This window comes from Odontesthes bonariensis, chromosome 13 (genome assembly GCF_027942865.1).
Source record: "Odontesthes bonariensis isolate fOdoBon6 chromosome 13, fOdoBon6.hap1, whole genome shotgun sequence".
Taxonomy (NCBI): domain Eukaryota; kingdom Metazoa; phylum Chordata; class Actinopteri; order Atheriniformes; family Atherinopsidae; genus Odontesthes; species Odontesthes bonariensis.
In genome coordinates, this window is record NC_134518.1 from 15,866,497 (window position 1) to 15,893,937 (window position 27,441).

The following is a 27,441-nucleotide window of genomic DNA, read 5'->3' on the forward strand; positions in this document are numbered from 1 at the left end:
GATAGAGACAGTGTTAAATCTTGGAAAAGGTGGCGTGAAGGGTTACGTAGTTTAGAACTGAAGTGTGCGGGATGGGGACACTTGTCATTGAGAAGAAAAGTAACAACAACAAACATCATGCAATTAACATTCGTCACAAGTGACAGCGCAGCTTTTAAAGGCTAAATTGAAAAACCATTGAACTGTTAAATTAAATGTGACAACACAACAGTCAGGTAGGACAGCACACGGGACAGAAGGAGAGATCGAAGGAGAGAGAAAAGCAGCAGTAAGAAAGACATAAACATGAAATGATTGTAAGCTTCAGCCTTATTATCTGGATTCGATTCCTCTACCACACAACAGCAGCTCCTAGTACATATATGAAAAACATTAAGTATTACTTAATAACCTTTGCATCCAAGTACAGTAGAAAGCATACTACCGTTACCTCTGTGTCCACAAATAAACAAGGAAAAAAGAGGACAGTGACAACAGGGGGACATCAGGGTAGGTGGAATACTATAACAACATGGGGGATATTGTTATATTATTCCACCCACCTTAATGCAGAGCCTTTGGGCGTCGCCACACCGTAGCCTTTAGAGTCGAGGTTCCCTCCCACTTTCATGGTGTCGCACGGCTTTCGCTGCTCGATGTACTCGTTCATGGTGGATTCGAGGAGAAAGGCGAACTTGCCTTTTGATTTTCGTACTCGGGCCACACCATCAGGTGTGGTTTTAACAAAAACTGAAGGCTCAGCGGATTTCATGTATGACCACATCTTCTCATACACTGCTATTTTGGATCGCTGTGCAGAGAAGAAAAGGAGAAGAGAAGTAGTTTAGATTTCCAGAAACATATCTGTGGGATGGGTTTTGTAGTATTTTTGTGCTTCATGATCACATGATTTAAAGTGTCATTGTGAAGTATTTATAGACATCTGGGTAAGTAGTTGTGTGATATCTTTAAATACTTCCAGGAAATATGGTTGATGGACTTCTACATGATCATCAAGTACAAGAATTTACAAAATCCATCTCTCCTCACCAGTATTATTAGACTATTCAAATATGTAACAACTCAAATTCACTGAATCTGAATGAGGATCACACATCACCCTTGAGTAATGCATGCAAATTGAGTTTTGGAAGCAAATATGGCATTTGTGGACCTGTTTTGCAAAATATATCCTTGATAATCCATCTTTTGTGACAGTGAATTGCAGGTAATGATCTTTTTATTTAAAATCTTGCAGGGGATCTGTCACAGATAGTTGAAAATGAACTTGTAGAACTTATTACAGTCATTCATTTCAACAATATGGTTAATGAAATATCTCAAGTTTGACTGTGCAGAAGAAGCAGGAGAAGTGAACGACAAGGAAACCCATGAAAAGGGACAAAGGCGAGCATTTCCCCAGTGCCTTGGGTTAGGCTTAGCAAGACTGTAAAATCTGGGGGAGTGGGGCTCTATCTAAAATAAGCATCAATTAAATTATTCAATGCCGCTGGATTTATTTTGGCATGGGCATGAAACACTTCCTGGTGTGATCCTGGTCCAGGCAGTGATTAGCCATACTTCCCCAGTGGTATCATGTTTTGCTGAAGACTAAACATAATTAAATATATTCTCTTCTAGTAAGGGCCAGAAAAAGGCATTAAAAGATCTACATTGTGTGAAATATGGAGACACCATCTATATCCACACTTCTATATGTCAGATATACTTACATTCAGTGTTTTTCGTTTTAGAATATGAATAGTCATGAATAGTCATACAGATATTTGTCCGGAAAAGACAATATAATTCTTTTATGAGTTTGATTTTGATGCTTTTTAGCCATGTGACTGGATTATTTTTTATTTCTTTACTGCCAACACATGCAACTAAAATGAAGCCAAAAAAGTGTAGATTGTAAAATACTAATGTAATGTCTACTTTATTTGAACTATATTTTAATTTAACTTTGTGCTAATACCTTTTTTTAAATTAGCTTTGCTATTTAATTTTCAATTCTATTTAATCTATTTACTAATTTATGATTCATTTATTGATATCTTCTTCTTTTTTTCCTTACATTATCATTATCAATTGTCTATTTATTATCATACCTAGATACATTTATTCCTCTATTAGCATTTCTACTTCATTACACAAATGAGGGGGGGGGGGGGGGCTGTCTTTTAAACTGTGCAGAGATCCTATTTAGCAAAACTGAACCTAAAAACTGGAAATGGCAAAATGATACTATAATCCTCCCTGTTTGGCAGCAATGCTACAAATCAACACTATATCAACAGACTGTGATACCTTTCTTGACACAGTACAAGAAAACTAAGCTGCATGATTGACTGTTTTTAGGCCACTATTCAAACAGCAAGTGAGAGCATTCCAAGATCATTTGGCAATTTTCTGCTCTTTGGCTTCCCCTACAGTTTTGGGATGAAACACTGATATGGTAAAACAAACCTCTGTCTGAACCCTGCGCATGCACAGCTATTCACATGGATTCATTGTCATTTTTAGAGGCGGACATACAACAAATCCAGAGGCTATAAAAAAGTCAAAAAGACAAGCTAGGGTAATGTTACAGAACTTCACAAGAATAAGACTTCATACAGGCTCACGAAAAAAAAACAAAAAAAAAAAAACAGAACATAAATGTTGTAATTCATTTGTAAAACAGTTTGCTTTTCCTTTACACTTTTTAGGGATTTGAATGTGACTTATGTGTGCAGTCAATTTATGTGCAATGTAATCTACACTGAGGCTTCATCTGTGAGACAGAGACAATACAAATAACACATAATGACATCAGTCTCTGATGAATAACATAACACTGATGAACACCCAGCTGTTGTAATGTGTATTTCCTGTTAGTCATGATATAGAGCACTAAAGTAAATGTCTGGAGTATATAAAGATGTTTCATTATTTATTATGGCAATCAACCCCAGCTTTGATCTCTTCAGATACAGAATCTACACATAACGGAGGGAGAAATGATTGTGATCATATTATTTTCATGAATTTAAACCCGCACATCAGCAGCTTTGCCAACAGAGCCAACAAAGCAAATGCAACAGGACAAGAGAACTAAGCTTATTACTTATCGATAGCAACAATGAAGCTAATTCCGCATCTGTCTGTCATGCTAGTTTTCCTCTGTGCTCTCTCCAGCAGTAAAATCCAATCTGTTTATTCTGGTCCAATGTCTTTCTCCTCAATTCCTCTCATAGCTTTGTGTAGCATCTGCTTTGTGTAGCAACGGTGTCTTCTCCAGTGTCTTTCTTTTTTAATTTTTTTTTTCATGATAAAAGTGTTTTTTCTTTTCTTTTTCTTTTTTTTTGTGTTGATATCTCGTCGGGCCATGACATTTTCTATAAAACAGTTACTGCACAAAATATTTCTGGCTTCATTTAAGTAGCATTTATTGGCCTATTTATTCATTATTCATTCCTTTAGATATTTTTCTATTCATTTCAGGTTATGGCAGTTTCATCCACCCATCCATCCATTTTCTACACCAGCTTAATCCAGTTCAGGGTCGTGGGGGGGCTGGAGCCTATCCAAGCTGTCATTGCGCGAAAGGTGGGGGGCACCCTGGTCAGGTCGCCAGTCCATCACAGAACCACACAGAGACAAACAACCATGTACACTCACACTCACTCCTCGGGTCAATTTAGAATCACCAGTTCCAGTCCTACATCATTTTTCAACGGGCTAAAGTGGTGCAAAGTATGAGATTATAGCTTATAACATGTTTTCTCTGTGAATGTTTCTTTTGCACATTTTGTGAGATAAATTTCACTATATTCTGGTATTTTTAGTTTTGTGTACAACTAAAAAGTAACATAAGATGGTGCATCATAAGCTCCTTATCTAAAGTTAAAGTACATTTGAATAATACCAATAATACGTACCAATCTCCATGGCTTTGTGTGTTCAAACATTCTGACCAATCAGGTGTCACATCACTGCCTTTAAAGTCCCCATAACAAGAGTATATCTATCTCTTTTGCATTTCTATTAATAAACAAAAGCTTAACCTTGACCTTATCGAAACACTTCACTTGCTTTATTCAATTATATACAATTTGTTTGCAGGCATCTGACACAACGTATCAGGCCATGGGTGAGGATAAGATGAGACAGCCACATTACATAAATATAGAAATGTGTATGATGAATGTTCCCCTCTCAAATTGAAAAGACTGAGGATGGGGTAATAGCTATTCCATTTTCATGCAAATACAACAGAGAGGGTGAGCAAGAAGCAGTTAGATGTGATGTTTTTGTCAACAATAACATTTTCATGTGTCAGACATCATGCAAATAACATCAATTTGGAGGACATTTCTCCAAAGTCGCAGGGCTCATGTGCTCAGCAGTTGGAAAACTCTAGAGGCCTCCTCAAATGAAGAGAAAAGAATGGATCTGGGCATTGATTAGTGACGACAGAGTCTGCTGCCTCTGTGCTTTATGGAGTCAATTTATTGGAGTCAATATCAGAGCGGAAACAAAATGCAATCAAAACCTAAATAGGCCGATTCCACAGGAAAAATCACAGCTGAGATGCTTCCAGCAGACATAGTGGAAGAAAACAAGATTCAAGAAAGCGCCCTGTAGGGAAAAAGACATTTGATTACTGACTGGCCCAAATGTGCACACTGACAAGCATGCCTGTGTGTGCGTGTGGTTGTCAGTGTGCGCATATGGGCCAGTGAGTAATCAAATCTACTGCAGGAGATAAAGATGCCACTTTTAGCATTGATATATCTGCAAATGACTATCTAATTACATCTATATTTTGACTATCGAACAAAAGAAATATATATATATTAATATAAATATCTATCATAGATAGATAGATATATAGATAGATAACACTAAAGTAATAGTCAACTGACGACTGAAAGTCTCATCTCTCTTATCTCCTTTTAAAATGTTATCACTCAAGGCCTGCACAAGTCCATGAGCAATGAATGGACAATTTGTTGGGCAATTAAACAGTTACATAAATACAGCTTTGTACATGCGGCCCTTCCTCTCATCATATAATGGCCCTGTGAGAACATATCACTGTATTCTAAATGAACTTCAAGCCAATCAACACAGAGTGGCTTAATTTCTTATCTGTTGGAAAAAGTGAAAAGAAACTTGATTTTATATTGTATAATTTGCACCACAGCCCCCACCCCAACCACACACACACACACACACACACACACACACAAACCATTCGACGGCAATTACATTGTTGCTGTCTTCACAATGGATTACTTAAACAGTCAAGCCTCCTATCTCAGCGACACTGCTACATCATCCGTGTAGGTGTGTAAACTGCAAATTTGCCTGAAACAATAAGTTTCCTGCTGTCTTGTAATTGTCAAACTTAGGTCTGATTTTCAAACTTGTCGACCTGCAGACGATAAATAAAGAGGACTTGCCTTGAGCAAGACGGAGGTAGGAGGAAACCGGTCCTTCCAGCTTTTTTCTTTTATGGTATCCACTAACTCTGAAGTGAAATATTTAGCAATGTTAGCTGTTTTAAGATTGTGTGTGGGATCTTTTCTTTACTTAAGTGCCAGTACTTAAACTTTAAGTGCTAATAAATGACCATATAGCTTTGAGACATTGTCTATTTGTATTTGCTGGATACAAAACTTCACGTTAAGCCCTGTGCCCTGTTCATGCTCTCAGATAATGGTAGTCATTTTGTGAAAATGTCTGTATAAGGTTGCTTAGTAAAATGATTTTCTCTTCAGAAGAGAAGAGAAGAGAAGAGAAGAGAAGAGAAGAGAAGAGAAGAGAAGAGAAGAGGCCATAAGTGAGTTGAGGCGACTGTGGTTTGCTAAAGCAAACCGTTTCTGTTTCAAGTATTATGGAAAAAAAGGGATCTTGTAAATATTAATTGTTATCTGCAGTAGATTTGCAAAATGGCCTACCAAAAAAGCAAAACCCTACAAAAGAAAACACTCTTCGCCTATAATTGCCTGAGAAAACAAGCATTAAACATTACATTAAATCAGGCTACTCTGCAGGTATTTCTTTGCAGTGTCTTTTAAGTGCTGCAGAGGACAAAAAGGAAACAGAATGACTTTGAAATTCTGTATAAGATCACTGGTAACCTTAGCAGTTGGAAATGTTTTGGTTGAAAATCTTCAAGTCTTTCATTAAAATGTCCAAGAAGAGATGAGTGATTAAACTTTAAAGTCAGGGAAATTGAGCCCTTCTTGCTAAATAACCACTTAATCTGTATTGATTCTGAGTTACGCAGCATTTCCAGACCTCTGCCCGCTGCCCTTCGAACTGCAGCCTGTTTTTTATTCTCCCTCTGGCATCGCATGGCTGCTTTCATTACAGCCTTTCCCACGTATGCTCCACTGCTTGGGCATCGAAAGGCCATCTCCAAACACCCCACTGCTACATTTCATTCAACTCAACTTCCCTTCCATTTTGTTTGTAGACATCACCACTTCCGTCCAATATCCTGTGTGCCAGGACTACCTGTATCTCAAGTATGCAGAGATGAAAGTTGAGGCATTGGGGATGTTCTTTGTCATTGAAGAACCACATGCTACACCCTGAATACCAATTGCTCGTCTTTGATGCTTGTTGCTGGACTCCTGTGGCTCCTCTGTGCCTGCCACTGCTTCTCATCTAAAGATCGGCCCTTGGAGCACAGAGATTTTCCTCAGAGGTTATGCCTATCTTGCGGTGCGCTCTTTTGTCAGCTTTCTCTTTTATGCAAACAGGCTCTAATCTTTATAGAAGCCTACCCTTTACTCAGCACTGTATTGAAACACAAAGTGACAAGAGCTCTGGGAATTGGGCTACAATGTGCTGCATTTGATTGCAAGGTAACATAAGGATTTCTTGTATAAATCTCCTTGCTGGCTCCTCTTCATGCAACCCTGCTCTAATGCAGGTCTGCTCTGCATAAATTGCTACTTATTAAACATTGTGTCAGACCATCCTGAAGCGACAGTGTGCGCCACAATAGCTGAGACGTGAAATTGATTTTCATGCTTAGTAAAATGTATTGGTGGCTGCACCCAAGCTGTTGTCCCCCATCTCCACCACACCTGCAGATCAGTAAGATGCATGATGGTTACTGTTGAGGCTTTGGGTAATGTAAAATCTTTTGAGGAGAGGAGAAAAGTATGCTGTGGTCTCATTTCTCAATGCAATTATCATTCTTTCATTGTTACGCTGCTAAATGAGGTGCATGAAGGGATAGCAGTGTGGCTGTCTTTGATGGTCTCACCCCAGTCTTTACACGTAATTAAGCAACCACATCAGCTCATTTTATCATCCCATGGCATTATTCTGATCCAGCCTCTCTTTCAATATATAGTACATCTCAAAATGTAACTGAGCCAAGCTTTTGAATGAAACAAACCTCATCAAGAGGCTAAACATGGCCTCAATGGTACAACTCATCATTTTCTAATCATCCAAAACGCAAATATTCAACTGACTGCATGAAAAAAATCCGTGACAGGAATTAAAGGGATGAAATAAACCGCGGAGGTGCAGTGGCGCTTGACAGCTGCAACGCTGAGGAAGAGTAACACGATGCTTGAAGCTATCCCTTACTGTCTCAAGGTAAAGCAACAGACAAGCTTAAGACCTTAGGAGAGGAAGGTGTCCAAACAAGCAGAGTAGTCTGGGGAAGAGGAGCCAAGAGCTGGTAGTAAGCCACTGCCAAATGCCTCGAGTGATGCAGGCTTCTGCTGGGCACGTCAGCAGGCTCCCAGGACAGCTGTCCCAGTTGGTTGTGAGCATCAGAATCTGGGCTTTCTGGGGGGATCTATACTAACTCTGATCACTTCGAAAATTTCTCTACGTTCCCAAATGAAGACACACTTTATGAGTGGCGTATTGTCTCTGTCAGATAATAAACTGTATGTTCAAAGGACACTACATCCTAAACGACAAAAGAAAATGGGATATTTCAACCAGAAACACCTGCATGAGCGATGAGGAGCCCAACATTAATTTTTGCACCAGTAAGAAAGAAAGATGACGAGGCGTTCCACTCTTACTGCTTCCATTTGAAATAAGAAGGAAAGTATCAGCCAAGTGCTTCTAATCGAATACACTTGTTCAACTGAATATTAGTAAGAATGAGTACCTCAATAAAAGCAGAGATTTTGGCAGTTTGCTGATCTGGAACATGTAGGTCTGTTTTAACGCAATGCCAAGGAGTAAAGAAAACAGCAATAATCTTTGGAAAGCCGCTGTTGCTGCCCGTCACTCCGGGAAGGGTTATTAGGCCATTGCAAGTTAAATTGGAGTCCATAATTCTACCGTGAGAAAGATCATTTATAAGTTGAAATCATGTTCATGTTTATGCATTTGCCAGCTTTTATCCAAAGCGACTTACACTCACATCCCAGGTAGGCAGGTAGCGTAAGGGGATCGTGCCTAGGGACCCTTACTGGAGGGGGGGCCAGGATTGGAACCACTTGAAAGGCAGCAATCTTACCACTTCACTATCCAATTGTCTGTTGTTCATGAACAAATGTCGTCAAACCTCAATTAACTAAAGCAATGTTGTAAAGAGGAAATTGGAAATGGGTCCAGATTCATCACACAGAAAATGATTAGTTCAGTTTATTGTTGTTTCTTTTGTCATGTGTTGTTGTTCCTCTGAGGTTGTAGATACCTAATTCTAAGACTTTGTAAGGACCAGAGGATTGTTTTTATTATGCCTTAATATATTAAATCGTAGAATTGACAGAGTTTGTACAACATTTTTCACAACACTGTATGTTCTTCTTGTCAGGGAGCTTTGGAAAATAAACCAGGTGAAAGCATAAAAAATTGAAGGCCAACAGTGTCAGACATGATGACATATGTCTGGTTTGAACATTGGACTTTATTTAGATGAATTTATTTCCAGATGGCTGGTGCCGTATGGGTCTAATTAAACCTGAACGTATTTTCTGAAAACAAATCTGAAATAGAACTACTATTAATTAGTGTTTTTTTTTCCCTTGTCAGCCTTCAATAGCTTTAATTAAAAGTCCCCTGGAATAGCACTTCACACATGTCATTTCTTATTTGAAGACTTAGGGATGTAACTAGGACACTCATTATACAGAATACAGAAAAAACTACATCTTCTACCACTTCTCAGATTGCTTGACCACACAGCAGACTTTCTAAGGTTCCACTGTCAGGATGAAAACCTAATGTGCAACTGGCATCCATCGAATTCGTCACACAAAAACATAGTGTATGCTGTACAGTGCATTCACCTGTGCAGCATCTCTGATAAAAGGGATAGCAATGACAAGCTCTGTGAGGTGTTGTATGAAGAATAAAGTCATGCTGTCATGTAGGCCATGTTTCCTTGAATACAAAGTGGGATCTTCACTGTATCCAGTCTTTTATAACCAGCCTCTGAGAGTTTACAGATTTAAAAAAAAAAAAAAGGATTTTAAGCTCAGACACTATCTTGTTCTGTGTCTGAAAAAAAAACAACAACATGGATTTGATTCTCCCTTTTGCTGTTGTGAGCAATTCAACCCAGGGGTAACTCAAATGAAGTACTCTCTCTGCCAACAGGCTGCAGCTGTGAAACATATGAATTGTTTCTCTCCTGCTGATGAGTAATGAGGGAGTATAAGATAAAAGACTGTCACATTGCCTTTTCGTCATCACAGGCAGAGTGGTGTTTCATTAATTCGTTTTCAACATTGGACCGTTACTGTGGCCACGCCATGAGCTAAGACATCTATGGATCTCACAACAGAAGGTTGATCACTGTGACGACATGCAGCACTGTTTAATTCCTACATTGTGAGCATGTGGTTCCTTCTTAGGGACTAATAAACTTTCGCCTCAGATTGTAGTTCATTTATAACTTAATTGCCAGTTTAGTCCCACATGCCAGCCGACATATTGCTTATTCCTTCGAAAATGTCTTTCAGGCTGCTCTGTTTGACCTCGGGGGCTCTTCTTCATCACGTCCAATTTGCCAGCCTCAACTGGCCAGCTAATTATACTTCATGAACTGACCCTTCTGAGTTTGAGTCCTATTTCGATGCTTTGATTAGCGTCCTTTTTTATCACCTCAGAGTCTCCCATGTTGTTATCACGCTTTCTGCTGACAGCCCCTGTGCCTCAAGGTTGCACCATGCAGTACTGCCTCATAAATTTGACATCCAAGTCATAAGAGTTCAAGAACTGCTTCTATGTCAACATGCCTCATTCGGCGCAATCGCACGCAGGTCAACAGGGATGCAATGACGGTAAAAAAAATGGAAAAGCTGCAAGGAGTTTATCAAGAACTTTATCTGGATTTGCTTTTGTAATTTAAGAGGGACTTTGCATTATTTGCCATTTCAGTTGAAAGAAAGGGAACGATTAGCTAATTAGTGAAACATGTGAAACCAGTATTCAGACAACACTCACCCTGAAAAATTCTTTTGTTGAGCCTGAGTCCAGAGTGCCATACGCAATCTCTGTCTGCTTTGCCAGATCCTCAGCACTTTCTATAGGTGAGACCATTCTTTCCACAGTCAAGAAGGCAGCCAGGTTGGCTGTGTAGGAGGAGATGATGATGAGGGTGAAGAACCACCACACACCGCCGACTATACGGCCTGACAGTGACCTAGAGAGGGAGGTGATGAAAGGGAAATGCAGAATGTAATCTCAGCAAAATGTGGTGCCCAACAAGCTGCTAAGACCCAGCATTTGTGTTCAATGTATGTGATTGTATCAGCAATCCGAATTTTCTTGTTAATTGTTGAAACACGTTGAAAGTGTTTCAGAATTCTAAAATCACACACTTCATAGGAAAGTAGTTCAAGTTGTTTATTTCCTCTGATCTAACTAGTTAATTGACTGTGAAACAATCACGATCAAAGTTTGTTTAATTGCTTGATGACACTATTGATGGAACTATTTTGTTGAGAATTTCTAATGCACAGACAGGCAAATAATGATGTCCAAAAGGAGTCCATATGTTCCTTTTTTTTTCTTTCACCCACCTGGGAGAAATGTCACAGCCCTGCTGCATGAAGGCGCCCAGCGAGAACCACAGGGAATTGAAGATGCCAAAGTCATTGGGAGGATCAGGGGGAGTCTGGGGGTCTTTGGTCTCGTCCTGTTCCTCAAGATTCCACTCATAAGGACTGAACCGACTGACCAGGAATAGGACCACGCTCACCCCAATATAGGCAAACACTATACACATCCAGATTTCGTAGGCCAGCGGATCCAGGAAGGAGAAAACACCAGGCTTGGACTTTTGTGGCTTCTTTATCATAATGGAGATGCCCAAGCTCATAAAAGGCTTGGAAAAGTCTATCACCTCCTCTCGAACCAGAGTAATGGTGAGAGGTGCAACAGCTATATCTGCTCTCTGGAAACAGGGACATGCACAGCAAGCATTAGTCATGACCTGTGATAAGAAAATAGGTCATTTCATCAGTGAGTGACTGGGGCTGTTTTTATCACAGAGTTTACTTATGATTTTCAGAAATAAGCCCCCAGCTTCTACATTTGAAGGCGAGCTGAAAAAAATTTTTTTTCAGGAAAAGAAGAGGTACTTTGATTTTAGCTAAAAAGTCTGAGATGAGGACATACATGGAAATATTGCTAGATTTAGATATAGGAAAGAGTGAAAACTGCAAAAGGTGTTGTAAGGCATTCAGAGAAGCAGCTTGGAAACCATCCACAGAGACAGAAGGGTATTTGAGCAATGTTTGAGTAAATGAGACACAGAGGGGAGCAAAACTTCTCATAGTTTAATATAAACACTGAAACGAATTCTTTGCACTGAAAAAAAAAAGAGAAAAATATTACTAATTACTATTAAGTGGGTGTGTCAAATTAAAAGTGTTAAGTTTTAATTGGCAGAATGTAAAGGCAATGCTGTATATAATTATCAACAAATCCTGGGTGCATACACTTTATCACATGCCATTCAGATCTCTGGGTTTCCCAAACACAGTTTTTTCTGGCATGGGTCCTTTTTTTTCCCAAGCTGTTTCTCTTTATCTCCCTCCTTTGCTCTGCTACTTCAATCACATAATGCTATCAAAACACATCCATGGAGGTGGTGCTGCCTTTCTAGATATCTCAATAGGTTTCTCTGTAAAAGCAGAAGAAAATAATTCATCATGTTAGACAGAGTTACTGCAGCCTGCGTGTATGTGATTAATTAAATAATGCTTCTCTTCAAAGGAGCCACGACGCAAAGGACAATGCTTTGTATTGTTTTATTGTGCTGGGTTTGTCTTTTTGTGTTGAAACTGAGAAAAAACTTGAATTGAACCAGCACGAGGCAGAGAAAGCTTCCTACAAGGTCAAAGTACGAGCGACACAAATGGAGCCAATAAACACGACTGTTTTCTTTACCCTGTCAACACAACACTGCGTGGGGCTATAACCATTTAATCCTTGTGCAGGCGTAAGCAACGCTCAATCAATGGTGAGGGAAACAAACCAATAAAGACCAGCCTCGGGCTTAACCTTTAAAAGACATCTAAAATCAAATTAATTTACTGGTCAAAAGGTCAAAATGTACAAGACTATTAGCGCCAGCCTACCTGCTGTAAAATTACAGACCTGGAAAGACTTTACTGAGATGTGATGGGAACGTCTTTTATTCCACCCTCCATCTGCAGGGAGGGGACTTTTCCCATTTAGGAGATAATTTGGTGGTGATAGCACATCAAACCAAGCAATCCCTCAGGCTGATAGTTAGGATATTGAACATGTGAAGAAGTCTAACCCTCATGCATTTTGCATTTGGCCCCTTTTCAACTATCGTGGCATTGGAGAAAGGCGACTGGGTCGAAGAGGCGGGTGGAAGGGGCGCAGGTGTGGGGGATAATTTCGAAATTCTTTGGGTATTGCGAGAGTGCTCTGTCAGATGTAAACCATAGCGTGACCCTCTTTGCTAATGTGAAAGGTTCAACTTTTGCGGAGCACAACACATATGGATCTAGTTGTTTCAAACCACAAACCATCATTTAGCTGTTGATTCTAAAGCACATTTTCTCAGCTGTGAACGTGGCATATTCATCAAACGCATGAAACATTGAACATAATTACACAATCACTTCAAAGGCATACAATGTTTCATTCATCAAAGTGATTACAGTGTGTTTGCCATATGGACTCATTGTTTTCATGTACCTACCTCTGTTTCGACTGTAAGAGAGAGAGCTTTTTAGGCTAAGCAAGAGGAATTAAATGCAGTGAACAGCACTGAGAAATGATTTCATTTTCTCCGTCTCAAGATGATCACCAACTCCCCAATGCTTGAGGCTGCATTTGATAAACTCACTCACAGCTGAGCTTCCTGAGACAGCGCCAGACTTTGAACAAGGCAAGAGCTGATGAGTTTACAATGGGTTGGTGATAATCTTAAGACAGAAAAATTAGATCTCCTCTCATGTTGAAGTTCCTTGCAAACTGTCATGTAATCAGCAAAATCGAGACCCAAATCCCCGTACTCACCCCATAGACCAGTTCACCCACCATCCCGTTCCACGTCTTGGTCTCAGGGTCTCGGGCTCCGTATTTTCCATCCATTACTATAGACAGTTTGTACTTAATTCCAACATGTTTGGCAATCTCAGATGCTAAATCGACGCAGTAGCCTTCATATCTGTCATTCCCCTCCAGATGCTTATAATTTTTCTTGTACATCACATAAGGAGCTTCCTGTTGATTCAAACACACGCTGGTTTATTCACTCCCATGCCCTTGCACAGAATTAGTTTATACAGAAATATGCATACGTGCACTTACATGTGTTCATGCACAAACACATCCATACACACAAAAGTGTTTTGATGACTTCAGAGGACATTCATTTTGATTCTTTGTTTAAAGACTTTCTCCACTCCACTCCACTCCACTCCACCCCAACTCTAACTCTAACCTAACTCAAGCACTTGCTTAATTCTTAGTCCAATCTTGGAACTATCCTCCCACATACAACCCCATGGGTCATAGGCTTATGCAGGCAAATAGGAACTATAAAAGTGCATGCGACCTCTAGTGGTTGTGAGAGCAATTGCGTGTGAAGTATAAAATGGTGGTCATGAGGGTAACAGCCATGTTGTTAAATGAATGTATTTTAGCCCTTACCATGATCTTTTTCTAACCTGAGCCAAGCAGTTGTAATTTGCTACCCTAACCGTGAGAAGTTATTGGCTCAACCAGACCGGGAAATGACTCATTTTTTGTCAGAATGTGTTCTGTTTACATGTAACCGAGAACCCGCATAATGGCATCTATGAAGGTAATGTTTCAAGAGTTGTCATTGGTCATATGTTGGTGCTGTGTGTAACAAACCATCCAAAATCCCCAACTCCCCATCCCGTCCCCCTCATCTCTTTATGAGATTTTTGTGGTGGGTCTTATGTGGAAATGCAAGAATGTCTGCCTTCTAAACAACTGACAAAGCGTAAGCAGGTAGATTCGGGGGTGAGACTCGAGAGACTTTTACTACCGGTTCAAGTCGTTTGGGGGACATTTGTGATTTTATTTTTTATCGACATACATTTTTCTTTTCTCTTAAGTTTTGTTGTCTCAGGTAGGATGTCTACATAGTTACCCGGATAGAGTGTGTGACCCATCCACAGAAGGAGGCTATGTAAGGCTAAACAGCAACTGAAAAAAAGTTTTGTTGTAACTTTTTCTCTCAGTAAATTCCATGTGTTGAAATTGCTATGGGTCGATTCAGCCCAGTAAGTGATTCCATGAGAAGGGAGGTGGCACAACAGAAAGCAAACACCTAATTTAACATGTCATACACACTTTATTCTCAGTTTTCTTTATTTCTCCAAAACAAGCAACGGTTTTCACAACAACATGGCCATGAGATGTGGAAAAATAACTGAAGACCACTGATAATCCTGATTCAAGTGTAAACAGCTCTGTATGACATTGCCAAAAACACAAAGCAAGCATTGTTTGTTTACTTTATGTTTGCTAAACCTGTGAGGTCTTCCGGTTTTCCTTATTGTTTCCCTTCTGAACTATCGAGTTATGTCTTCTTGTGCAGACATATTTTGTGTGTTCTTGCTGACAGTTTGACGTTTGTTGTATGTTTAGGGGCTGTTTTGTTTACCAGACACTGGTAACATGAGCAGACAGAGCTCTGAGTAGGCTCTATCACTGCAGCTGGTTGTTCACTTATGTGGTGTATTAGAGCTGTTAAGAAAAGATCATGGTTTGGCTTAAAATAACTCTTTTACAATATAATGGCTTTATATTTAAAAAAGCATACCCAGTGCGGTAGAACGTGATGCCAAGGGTGCTGATTATGTGACAATTTAGGATTGAGACCAGTCTTTTATAACCTAACTTTAAAGCTATTTAAAGTTCAGAGATTTCATTCAAGAGGATTTGCTTTTTGTCCCCAAAAGGAGGTTCTCACAATGTGACAAGACATAAGTTAATACACACCCACACACGCACACACATACTCAAAATGTTATTAGCCGTTAAACCGCATACATGCAGCCGTGCTTACACAGATGATGCCCTGCAAATGCACACATATGCACTGATAAGAGCAGCATGATCATGTGGTCACACTGCTCTCATCAAGCTGTGGCAGCCAACAGACACCAAGCCTTATGTATCCAACCCATTTTGAGCCCATGGGTGCAACTCTGTGGCATAATCAAGACAGTTTATGGAGAAGGAAAGATAACATTGTTCCTTTCAATAGGAGAGAAAAAAAATGTCTCTCATTTCTCCAGGAGAACACAGAAGCCCACAGTATGCTTTCATAGGGCTGGGTGGGCAAGGTGTTGGTCAGCTCAGAGGTGGATGGGAAATGGGAATGGGGATGGCTTTCACAAGTAAATGCCAGTGACAGGAGAGGGATCAGAGGGTGCTCAGAGGGTATCTCAACATATTCAAGCACATTGGACCAATGCGCAGTTAAAGGCCGTTTCATTCCAAAAGAACATAAAAGAAAAAGAAAAAAAAAAGAGCTGTTACTTGCTATCAAGAATAATGCAAACCAAAAATTTTCTATAACATAAATAATTACAACAGGAGAGCAGGGGCGTGCTAGTGTTCCTCTCCTTTTCAAAACGCTGGTGCAGCTTGTCCTTTCTCATACTGAGCACGTCATCATTACCAAACAATAGGACTGCTCAGGAGAGAAGGCATTGTCATTACAGCCACACAAAATTAGAGTGCAAGTAGGAGAGCAATGGTTTGTTTGTTCTGTGCTGAACGTATCCCCTCACCTTGGATCCAATGAGCCCCCCCCCCCCCCCCCCCCCGCCACGTTTTACATGTGTTTACTTGCTGACTTTATTTTTCATCTAGAGATGTTAATTGTTTCCTCGTGCAATAAGGAGATACTGGTTTATACAAAGAAAATCCAACTGTGCAGACATTCCAGAGATACTTATTGGTTTCCAGATAGTTTTCTTTATCATTTCAAAATGTTTGTTTTCAGAGAATGGGCTACTGCATGCAGGATATTGCATTATTATACAGTCAGTTAATGTATTTGCAATGGAAGCCGTCTGGTGAGTCTGAAACATTTAGTTGGGTAAATACAGTTAAATATGTTGTGTGTTTATCGTAATGTAGTCTGGGAAAAAGCAGGGCAACTGATCTTCTAAAGCTCTAAAGGGAAATTATGTATACTTCAACACAGAACACATGGAGGAGCAATACAAAAGAGTTTGGAGAAGGGATGACAAGGAAAATGATCGCCTCCTCCAATACTGTTTATTTTGCTTTGCCCAGCTTGTAAAACCATTACAGGATCATTCTCCAGTCATTCTGAAGCCAGTCTGTCCCAAGTGTCATTGAACATTTACTTGATGAGGACAGACAGGTCTACTTACGTATGCGTTTGTATGCTTTTTGTTATTGATGGGGTTAACCATTATAACTTATACCATTTATTGTGATGTCACTGCTACGACAGGCCACTGAAATATGGAAAATCAAAATGCTTTGACACCCACACGGATACAGTTGAAACACTCCCCCGTTTCGGGCCGACTGTTTCAACATGTAGTGAGTGGATGGAAAGCAACACAAAAAAGATGTGGTTCTACCCGCCCAGGACAGAATGTATCACTCATTAGAATCAACACCATGACCTTGAGTGGCAGAATATGTGACACACTTAAAACTGCATGGAAAGTGTACCATAATAGTAGTGACCACAATGGTTCGGTTTTCCACTGAGGAGTCGTTGGAGACCTGTGGGTCCATAATATTTACAAATCGAGAGTACTCGTTCCAGTACCCAATCTGCAAAAAAGGAAAAAAAGAAGTTAGAAATGGATTCCAACACACTAACAAGAATAAAAGAGAGCATGTAGAGGGGACAAATAATACTAGGGACTGCAGTGATGCAGACTTATTAAACAATGCTGCATTTCCCAGAGGCCTGCTGCCTCTGCCTTAAGGTTCAACTAAAATAGCAACAAATGAGCATAGTTCTAATGTGGACTGGACAAACAAATACGTTCCCCTGTAATACAAGCATAGAGTTGTCGTTTCTTCATTCAAAATGTAGTTGAATGTCACAAAAATAAATATGCTGTTGGGGGTTTATGTTTGCGTGAAGCTCAATTGCTCCTGTGCAATATTTGGGCATATGGCTGACAACTTCAACCCCTCCCACCGTCAGCTTCCCAGGTTTTTTGTTAAATTATTAATATTCAGGCCTGTGAACTGCGTATATAATTAATAATTAAGCACAATATTCCAGCGGCTGCACATTTGCTCCTGCACAATCCTGCCATTGCATTTACTCTGTATTCTGCTGTACAGATGCTTAAGTCAAACCACTGTCAAGTGTTTGTTTGCCCGTCTGAAGTAATGGCTGCTCTGGCTCACGATGAAACATGTTGCACATGTTGTTGCCAAAAGTCTAACTGTTGCTGGCTAACAGTTTCCCCTTCACATCTGCTCTGTATTTATTTAGCCTCAGATCTTTTAGTGATTGGGGCAAACAGGTGTACAACAGTGCATTAAGTTTAAGCACCAAGAGGAGGTGCTAGAAAGCAGCAAACCTTTCAAGCTTGAGCTCCAAATTGTGGTTACAGTTGTGCAAGTAGTTAGAGCCGGGGGAAAGCTTTTAAATGTATATTTTCACCAACTCTTGTCTGACAGTGATATCTGAGAGGTGCTGGTTGTGGGACAGGGCTGCTGGGACCTGTGTCATGAAGTGCTGCTCCAAATGTAACGTCCTGATCTCACCCCAGGCAGCTGGGACAGATATCACCCCATACATCACTCCTGACAGTCACAGCTAAGAAGACTCATCCTCTAGCTGTCACTGTGGTGGCTGGGGCCGCAGGTCCTGACAAAGTGTTGCCCGTCTTGTCTCATCTTCCTTTGCTCCCTCACTCTCTCCCACTGACCTCCTTTATCCCACACTCACCATCCATCTCCCTGCTCTCCCCTCCTCTGGTCGGCTGTGTGGGGATGACTGTGAGGGCTATGCAATGCTAATTGAAGTGCAGGCTTTAGACGCCTGGGAGGCAGGCAGCATGATCACACATCATATCGGATTGAACCCACACTTATCCAGCTAAAGAGAAATTCACAGCTGTCTCTTGGAACTACGTGAGGTTATGAAATAAAACCAGAGGTCATCATATGGTACTGCTTATGATGTGAGTGTTCCACTGGGAATTACCATTTTGAAGAAGAGCCAGAGGAATTCTTGGATACCCTTTACAGTAATTGGTTATTGGAATGGTAATTACTGTCAGGAGAAGACTAAAATCATATCTGCACTATCCCAGGGCAACAAAAAAGTACTTCTTTCATAGGAACTTTTTGGCAATCAGATTGCAGGCTCTATGTGATTTGTGTACATTGTAATGCTTGGCTTTGGCTTATGAGTACTGCTACCTAACAGAGATAGAGAAAAGCGATCAGCATTACTCTGGGCTGAGCTCTGGACCCACATACAGCCTGTAAAGAAAAGATGGTTTCGGACACTGTTATGTTTATTTTCTCAGTTGAATTCTCGCAAGATTTGAAATATCACGACCCATGCTTCAAGCTGTCCATTTAAGGCCAGACAATAGTTTGGACTAAGGGCTTTTAAACACCAAACCAACGTCAAAAGCCAGCGGTGATGGCGGGACACCCTGCTGTGTCTCCTCATGTCTCCTCACACCGCAAAGACGACCTCCAACTGCTAACTACAAAGTACAATCTACTTCTGTGCAGGTAGGCTAAACTTTGCGCTGTTGAATGAGCAGGAGTATATACTTTTATCAATAGGGTAAAAAATTTGAACATAACAATGTTTGTATATGAGTCAAGTCAGGTCATTATTGGTTCAGTTTTTAGTATCCAGCAGTTTTTCTACCTTAGTTCTCTCTCATTTAGGTGTATTGAAGGCATTTTGCCTCAAAAGCCAGCATTTCAGTTTAAACTACCACATTTTATCCATTGTTTTATATATGTATGCTTTTATTAAGCATTTATCTCTCTCACTGACAGACCAAAAATGCATCAAAAAGGTGTCCAACTGAGCTCACAGAAAAGGCATGCAACAGATGTTCAGACGTTCCTGACAGCTGATAGTTGACTTGGCATATAAGACTTTTAGAATGTTTTTTACAGGCAGCTATAGGTTTTACATGAGATAAAGGCACATATTGCTTTGCTGGATATGCTTTGAAGCATCACTGTCTGCTGTGTCTGGTTACCATGGCACCACCCATTGGTTTGTAGACTTGCTACGTTACATAAGGGTAGTTCAGGGTAGAGGCATATGGGTCACAACTCACAGTTTTAAGTCATCATAATCCTGTGATACAGAAGACTTGAAGTTGACCCCAAGCTCACCAGAAAATGTATCAAGTGAGAAATAAACAACTCAACTCAACACAATTTCATTGTGCAACAACAAGAGTCTCCTCCTGCTGGCCATGGCACAGAATGCAGCTGGCACTTCGTGCAGGAATCCTTTTAATAAAAAGTCTATGTTCCCACACGGGTGTGAAATCCTTCATTAGTTTAATAAATAGTATCAAATGCTTTTTAGTGACAGTTGAGAGCTGATAAAAGTCTTACCTTCCTTGGCCCACCTGTTTTCATCTCATAAACATCTATAGTGTAATTGGTCCTGCGGCCATAGTTGTCAAATTGGATGTTCCCAGTCATACCCTGCACTTGAACCTAATGGACAGACAGACATGAAGACACAGGGGAATGTGTGACAGCCATCATTTTACATATATAGCTGGAATGAAGGCGTTCCTGTCCACTGAGTTACTAGAGTGCACTCAGTCTGTTAATCAAGTGATGAACTGGATACGCTTTAATAAAAGATGTAGTTTTATGGTAATGAGGGCCTGGATTTGAGTGAGCTATATGCAGAGATATCTGGAGGCAGAGAGTGGAGAATAGCTCTGCACTCGCCCTCCCCTTCTCTCTGTCACTTTCCATCTTTATCTCACTCACTTGCTATCTCTGCTTCACTTCTCCCAGCCTTTTCTATGGGTTTCAACTTGCCACTCCCTCCCATCACTCCTCACCGTTTTCAGAGCTCTCTCGATGTCTATGCCCTGGCTCCAAGGTACAGCTGGGTTGGCTAGACAGTCCCCGGCGCTGCCTCGGCGGGAGACATCCACACGTTGGCGCCGCAGGTATCTGAAGGCCTCTGCTATCACCAGGATGGCATCGTGGGTCAAAGCTGAAGTGTACTGTGCAAAAACAGAACAGTAAACAGCAACAAAAACAGACACAGTGAGAAAAAGACAAATCGTTAGAGGCAAAAGAGAAAATGAGATTATTATTTTTGTCATAAAACTGTCAAATTGAGAGCATCTTGGAAGAAGCGAGGCAGTGTATGTGTTGCTGTCCTTCCATTGCATCTCAGTGCCTGCAGGTCATGTCATGTGGGTAGGGTGGATGCACAATTTGACACTTTGCTTATAACAAAGCTAATATTATTACTCAGATTTGACTAAATAAAGCAGGTCTCGTCTCAGGGTCAGGACCTTTTTCAAAACTTTAGTGCAGAGTTGGGGAGTAAATAGTGAGATTGAGCATGCTTTTATCTCTCATACACTTCCTCTCCAAGTTCCCTTGACCTTTTAACCACTCAGGGTTGAGCCACTTGTTTGTTGACCACCACACCATGGGAAAATCTAATTAAATGGCATTCAAAATCCATTTATTCTTTGATCATTGTTTAATTAGATGTAAATTGAAGCTGCATTATAACCTTGGCACACACTGCCTATCAATATATTGATTGCTCGGAGAGATGCAAAGCAAAGACAGCACAGGAAGCGAGGGGTGGGCGGATGAGAGAATGACAAAGTCAAACAAGGCAAGGCAAGTTTATTTGTAGAGCACAATTCGTACACAAGGCAATTCAAAGTGCTTTGCAGCTACATAAAATCACAAGAAGGCAAATAAAATCAAAAACAATAATTTATTACTTAAATTAAAAGCCTGGATTTAAACATTGTCAGAGCTGAGGCCTGTCTCACATCTTCTGGAAGACTGTTCCAGATTTTAGGAGCATAAAACTGAAACGCAGCCTCACCTTGTTTAGTCCTGACTCTGGGCACCAGCAGGAGACCCCTCCCTGAGGTTCTCAGAGCCCGAGTTGGTTCATATGGCTCTAACATGACTATGACTAGACTATGAAGAGACTTGTACACAATCAGAGCCGTTTTAAAGTCTATTCTCTAAACGATAGGAAGCCAGCGCAGAGACCTGAGCACTGGACTAATATGGTCGTATTTCCTGGTTCTGGTCAGGACTCGAGCAGCAGCGTTCTGGATGTACTGCAGCTGTCTTACAGCCCGTTTAGAGAGCCCAGTGAGCAGGCCGTTACAGTAGTCTAACCTGCTGGAGACAAATGCATGGATTAGTCTTTCTAAGTCTGGTTTAGACACTATTCCTTTGATTCTGGCAATGTTTTTTAGATGGTAAAAAGCTGCTGATGTTATTGATTTAATGTGGCTGTTAAAGTTCAGGTTTGAGCCCAATATTACCCCTAGATTTCTAGCTTGATTATTAGCTTTTAGAGAGAGAGTCTCAAGGTGACTGATAACACTCTCTTTTTGTTTCGGTGGGCCACAGACAATGATTTCAGTTTTGTCTGAGTTTAGCTGAAGAAAATTGTTTTGCTTCCACACACTGATCTGTACGATGCAGTGACACATCTACAAGCCCGTTACAGGCTCGTGTTCTCCTGCCGTCAGTGACACGTAGATCTGCGTGTCATATGCATAGTTTTGGTAGGATACATTATAGCTGCGTATTAGCTGGCCTAATGGAAATATATACAGATTGAACAATAGGGTTCCCAGGATTGACCCCTGGGGAACCCCAAAGGTCATAGCCATTTGGTCTGAGACACAGTTACCAATTTCAACAAATTGAAAATGGTAATCCTCTTGTCCCCTGTGAAGAACTGATGCAGAGAACTTCAGAAGATCTGATTGCTGAATTCTACAAGGATAGTAAAGGGCCTTGCAAAGCCTGGTACCTTCAGAGGCGCGTTTCGAGCTTCTGGGAATTCTCTTTCATCTAGTCGCTCCCAGCGCTGCATGAACTGCTGCACAACAGTGTTTTCAGGGTTGACTATCTGAAACCCTGAAATGTTGGCCCCACCGGCGAAGACTTTGTCCAGGCTCACGTTCGAAAACCCCTGAGATGAGACAAAGGGGAAATGGGGGGGTAAGATAACTTGAAGGACATATAATTTAACCTTGAGCAAAGCACCACAAAAAAAAAAGTGCAACAATACAGGGACTGTTCCAATATGCTTTGACAAATATTTCTCGCTTTGTGGCATAACCTGAATTTATTTTCAGATAAACATCGAGTCAAAGTTTGTGTTGCATCCTGTAACAACAATATAATCTAGTTGAACTGGTCAGCTTGGTTTCATTCCCAAAACTAACATCTTCAAATGCATTTAAAAAACTCCCATTGCTGCAGCTGCGTTAAATTTCCCTCGTCGCCCCAGAGCCATGACAATTTCTTTCATGGTCAAATGACTTTTTTTAGGAGCAGCATTATTTTCGTGGTGTGCGAGGACACATTTCTGACTGTTGCATAATCACATCCTGAAAGACCAGAGAAACAGCAGCAGGAGATCAGCAAGTTAGAGCAGTGCTGGTCTTCAATTTATAACCCTCAAAGAATGCTAACATCAAGGCTAGATCAGCATTTGTTTCCACAAACTGTGGGCAAACAAATGTTGTCCTCTAAAGATGGTTAAAATGGTTGAGAAGTTTTTTTATCTAAAATATGAGCATTTTCGTTTAAAATATGCATTGTAAAATATCTATAGGAATGCGATTTACAAAGAATGAGCAAAAAAAAAAAAAAGTATACCTGCCATTTTTTAAGATTTCATACAAAAATACATAATCCACCTTTTGTGCACGTGCATTTGTCACACGCAGCAAAAAGCAGGCTCCATTCCCTCTCAGGGAGGCAACACAATTACTCACCAGATTGGCCAGAATGTAGTGGTAACCACGACTGTTCTTTCCAAGGGTCACAACCTATGAGAGAAAAATATCAATACCGTAAACCACCCATGAGATGAGAGCTAAGAGTCACGGCTAATGTGGCTGCAACAATCTCTGTAAATGCAGTGACAACCTGCAAGCACACAGGATGTCATGGAAATTTAAACAAAGCAAAGTCTTGTAATGGAATAACAAGGGGGGAGCAGTTGGAGGAAGTGCTCATTGAAAAGGAAAATGATAATGAGAGAGAAACAGGAACAACGTGGAACATCCTTGAATATTCTGCTCCCTCTGAAGACACTTACAGTGCAGGTATGAGTCCTCCACAAGTGCTGGACTAAAGGTAGAGATTGGAATATATTTCAGAGGAATTTATTGTCAGACACTGAGATGTAGATCTCCCTGTGCTTTGAAAATATCACACCTTTGGAGCAGTACAGCATGTTTCAACCCACGCAGCTTGTCTGAAAATAGTAAGTGGTGTTCTAGGCCATTTCATCACTGTGATATAAACCATATGCCACCTTTTATTCTAGACTTTGTTCTTCATTTTGGTCTGCAGAGAAATCCAGTAGCAAAAATGCTAAATTGTCCTGGCTTTCTGTGCACTGCATTCTGGACAGGGTTTTCGACTTGGCTTTGTGAGGTCTGTTGTTTATGAGTTTGCTGTCAGCTGCAGATGGACTTCTGAGTGGCTGCCATGCAGAAACCTGTCAACCATGTCTCGTTTTTCATCTGCGCTCTACAAACACAGCAACACAAGTTTACAGCAAAATCAGCATGTTTGCACATGTTCTGGCTCTGTCACAAAAACAAACCGTCAGTTTATAATTTGTTTGCGTGTGCGTGTTGGGCTGGGGACATTAGATATTTGTTACCGTGGAATCATTTGCTTCAGCCCAGCCGTGTAAAAGAGAGTGATGAAAAGCACTTTCGTATCCTCACATCGCAGGGTGTAAAAATCTTAGAAGAACATTTTTTGTTTCACTCATTTCAGCAGCAATTACAGCATTCAATTTTGCTTTGCAAATTTACTCAAACCCTCATAGATAGAATAAACGACTCTCTCCCTTCCTAAAGACATGAGGTTGTCATAATGATGATTTTAGGTTGTTAACGAAGAAGAAGTTTTATAAAGAACAGCCCATGACGGATCACAGCCACGCAAAGGTTTCCAATTATGCTACCTGGATGGGTCAGCATTCTCTGACAGCTTCCCCATCAGGTTTTAAAGCTCTAACAAAGCATGATGTCAGACAGACGGGAACAAACCAAGGAGCTGAAATGAAAACAAAGAGGAAATGAGTCGATTATAATGCAGAAATAGCAGGAATTTGCTTTCAAAACCCACAAGTCTGATTTTAATGATTAAGTGACAAAAAGCATCCTGAAAATAAATGTCTGCAACACTTTTATTTGAGTAATAGAAAGGACCCCCATGGCTCCACACTCCTTCGCGGTGTGCTAACCTTGACCCCGTCCTTAAGCCTCCTAACACCTGCCCTGGAGCTGGGCAGAGAAAAACCTTACCACCTGCTTGCAGCCTGCAGCCCACAGCCAGCCTGGCAAGGGCTACAAGCAGCAACCTTGGATGGAGCACAGCAAGACACTGATGACACAGAGATACACAGAACCTCCAGGCAGAACACACTAACCTTTCCCATGAACCTCTTTTATTAAGCAGGCAAAAGCCCCAACTTCATTATTCCTTGTTGTGATGTGCAACTGACAATCTCAACTTCAACTTATTTCAGTAATGACATAGCATTAACAGACACAATATGTACTCAGCTTACTTGTCTGCTTGAGGAAGAAGCTGTTATGTTGCAGTTTTATATGCTATATTTAGGCCAGATCCCAATTCCTCCTCTTGGTCCTACACCTCCATTTTCATTCTTCATGGTAGCGGTCTCTTTTCCCTTGGGTATCAGGAAGTAGTGGTTATCTTGCCATTATCTTGCTAGATAACCATCTCTTGTTGATACCCAAATCAAAAATGGCACCTTACCTTTGCAAAACAGGGGAATGGGGCCCAATGGGGGAATTGGAATTGGGCCTTACTGTCCTTTTAAAGGGGAAAAAGTACATCCAAGGCACTTTTGGTTAAGTTTGGGATGATACATGATAAATGTATAGACCTGGACATAGCCATAGACTTAGCAAGCAAGTCTCATCAGGGGAGCTGAGGCTGAACAGCTTACAAAACAAATGAGCAACAACATTTTAATAAGTGAGCTTTAGAGGTCTTTTTGTTGTTTCATTAAAGTGAGCGCTAGTTCTCCCTCTGCCTTCACTCTTTCTGTTATTCTTAGCTTAACATAAAAAAAGTGAGATTTATTATCACAGCTGTTTCTCTGCATCAATTTTGCAAGTCACATTCTATAAATCAACATTTACTAACAACACGGATTATTAATTTGCATTAGCTTTCAAAAGCTATTCAAACACCTCGGATCATCAACATCCTCCATCATCCTATTTTTCACCTCCCTTGATTGCCGTTGCTTACACACATGCTCACTAAAAAGCAGTTCCTCTTTTTCCTACAGTGTTATTCTTGCGCATCGATCCAGCTGGCAACATTGCCTTTTGTTCCACAGCTTGAGGAGATGGTGCAGTCTGCAGGCTGGAGTTTTCTTTAATGTCTGATGGGGACAGACAACTAGGATGACCTTGACTTCACCCTCATCCACTCTCGGCATGCTTTTGGCCCCAACAGACAGACACAAAGCGCTGAATGTAAAACTACAGCCTCACATTTTTAATAAAGGATTTCCACAAAGTATGACCTTTCCACCGCAGAGCTTGCCACAACACAGGAAGAGGCAGACAGAAAATGATTCCCAAGGGCTTTTAAATATCACTGAGGCATATGTAAGATGAGCAAATAATGATGCAATTATTTTTAGCCTCCAACTGAACTATCAAAACTCAGAAACCAAAACACAGCAACTCCAAACTAAATTGAAGAGGGGAACTTTTTTTGGGTCAAGGCTTCATTTAATTTCATATTGTAGTAGATGGTTGATTGTTAGTAGGTGGCTCCAAAATGTATATAAAACAACAAAATAGTCGTGAGCAGAAACAAGGGGGGAAGCAGTTCAGCAGGGCGCAGTCTCCATGGCAACTTGATCAGATCATGATAAAAGCATGGCTGTAGGAAAAACACGGAACAGCAAACTCTGCATTATCGCTTTTTTGGGGGTTGTTCTGAAGATTATCACCAGCTAATGCAGGTAGCTTCAGCATGCAAGTGACCAAAGCAGTAGACAATTTAGTAAGTTGGCATGATGGTTCCCAGCCTAGAAATGCTAATGCACAGCAAAGGGAGTATTTAATCCAATGGGTCACAAGATAAGAAATGCTAGTTGTTAGCCTCTCCATGCTAATGCGCAGCCATAAAATAGATGATACCATGAGTAGCAGTGGTGGATTCACAAGTTACCGTCCAAATTGTCAGAGTATTTGCCCTCTGATTTGGCCCATCCGGCGGCTCCGTTACCAGAGCCAGTTTACAGATCGGCAGCTACCTCCATAAATAAAGCCTTCTGCTACAAGAAGTGCTCAGTGGTCTTATTTTTGGCCATTTTACTTAGCAATACACTAGTATCTACAGTTTTCAGTATTGCCCTTGATCTCTGAGTAGATTTTAACCATCCATCCATCCATTTTCTATACCCGCTTAGTCCATCGGTCAGGTTGTGGTCCAGCGGTCATCGGGTGAGAGGCAGGGTACACCCTGGACAGGTTGCCAGTCCATCACGGGGCCACACAGAGAGACAAATAACCTCTCTCTTGTCTCTAAAAGTTGGTTGGTTGGTTGATCAAACAGAAAATAATTTGCAGTGATTACAGATAACTGGTAACAGCCAACAGGAGTTTGGTTGACTCACAAAACAAATGCTGACTCCACTTATAAATGCTAAATAGAGAAGCTTTCCATCTGCCTGGATCCTGTTTGTGATTTGTGCAT

The 27,441-nt window shown here is 40.7% G+C and overlaps 1 protein-coding gene across 5 annotated transcripts in view; it reads right to left on the reverse strand.

Annotated features, from left to right (window-relative positions):
- The window catches only part of gria3b (glutamate receptor, ionotropic, AMPA 3b), an 88,202-nt gene that overhangs the window by 9,446 nt on the left and 51,315 nt on the right, over nt 1–27,441 (reverse strand). For all 5 annotated transcript variants that reach the window (XM_075481148.1, XM_075481145.1, XM_075481144.1 and 2 more), the window contains exons 5-13: nt 23,448–23,501; nt 22,475–22,636; nt 20,505–20,672; nt 20,041–20,145; nt 17,146–17,250; nt 13,468–13,674; nt 10,989–11,362; nt 10,411–10,609; nt 543–790 (exon numbers count right to left, since the gene is read on the reverse strand). In XM_075481148.1, the coding sequence (XP_075337263.1) occupies nt 543–790; nt 10,411–10,609; nt 10,989–11,362; nt 13,468–13,674; nt 17,146–17,250; nt 20,041–20,145; nt 20,505–20,672; nt 22,475–22,636; nt 23,448–23,501 (1,622 nt within the window). The remainder of the gene's footprint in view (nt 1–542; nt 791–10,410; nt 10,610–10,988; nt 11,363–13,467; nt 13,675–17,145; nt 17,251–20,040; nt 20,146–20,504; nt 20,673–22,474; nt 22,637–23,447; nt 23,502–27,441) is intronic.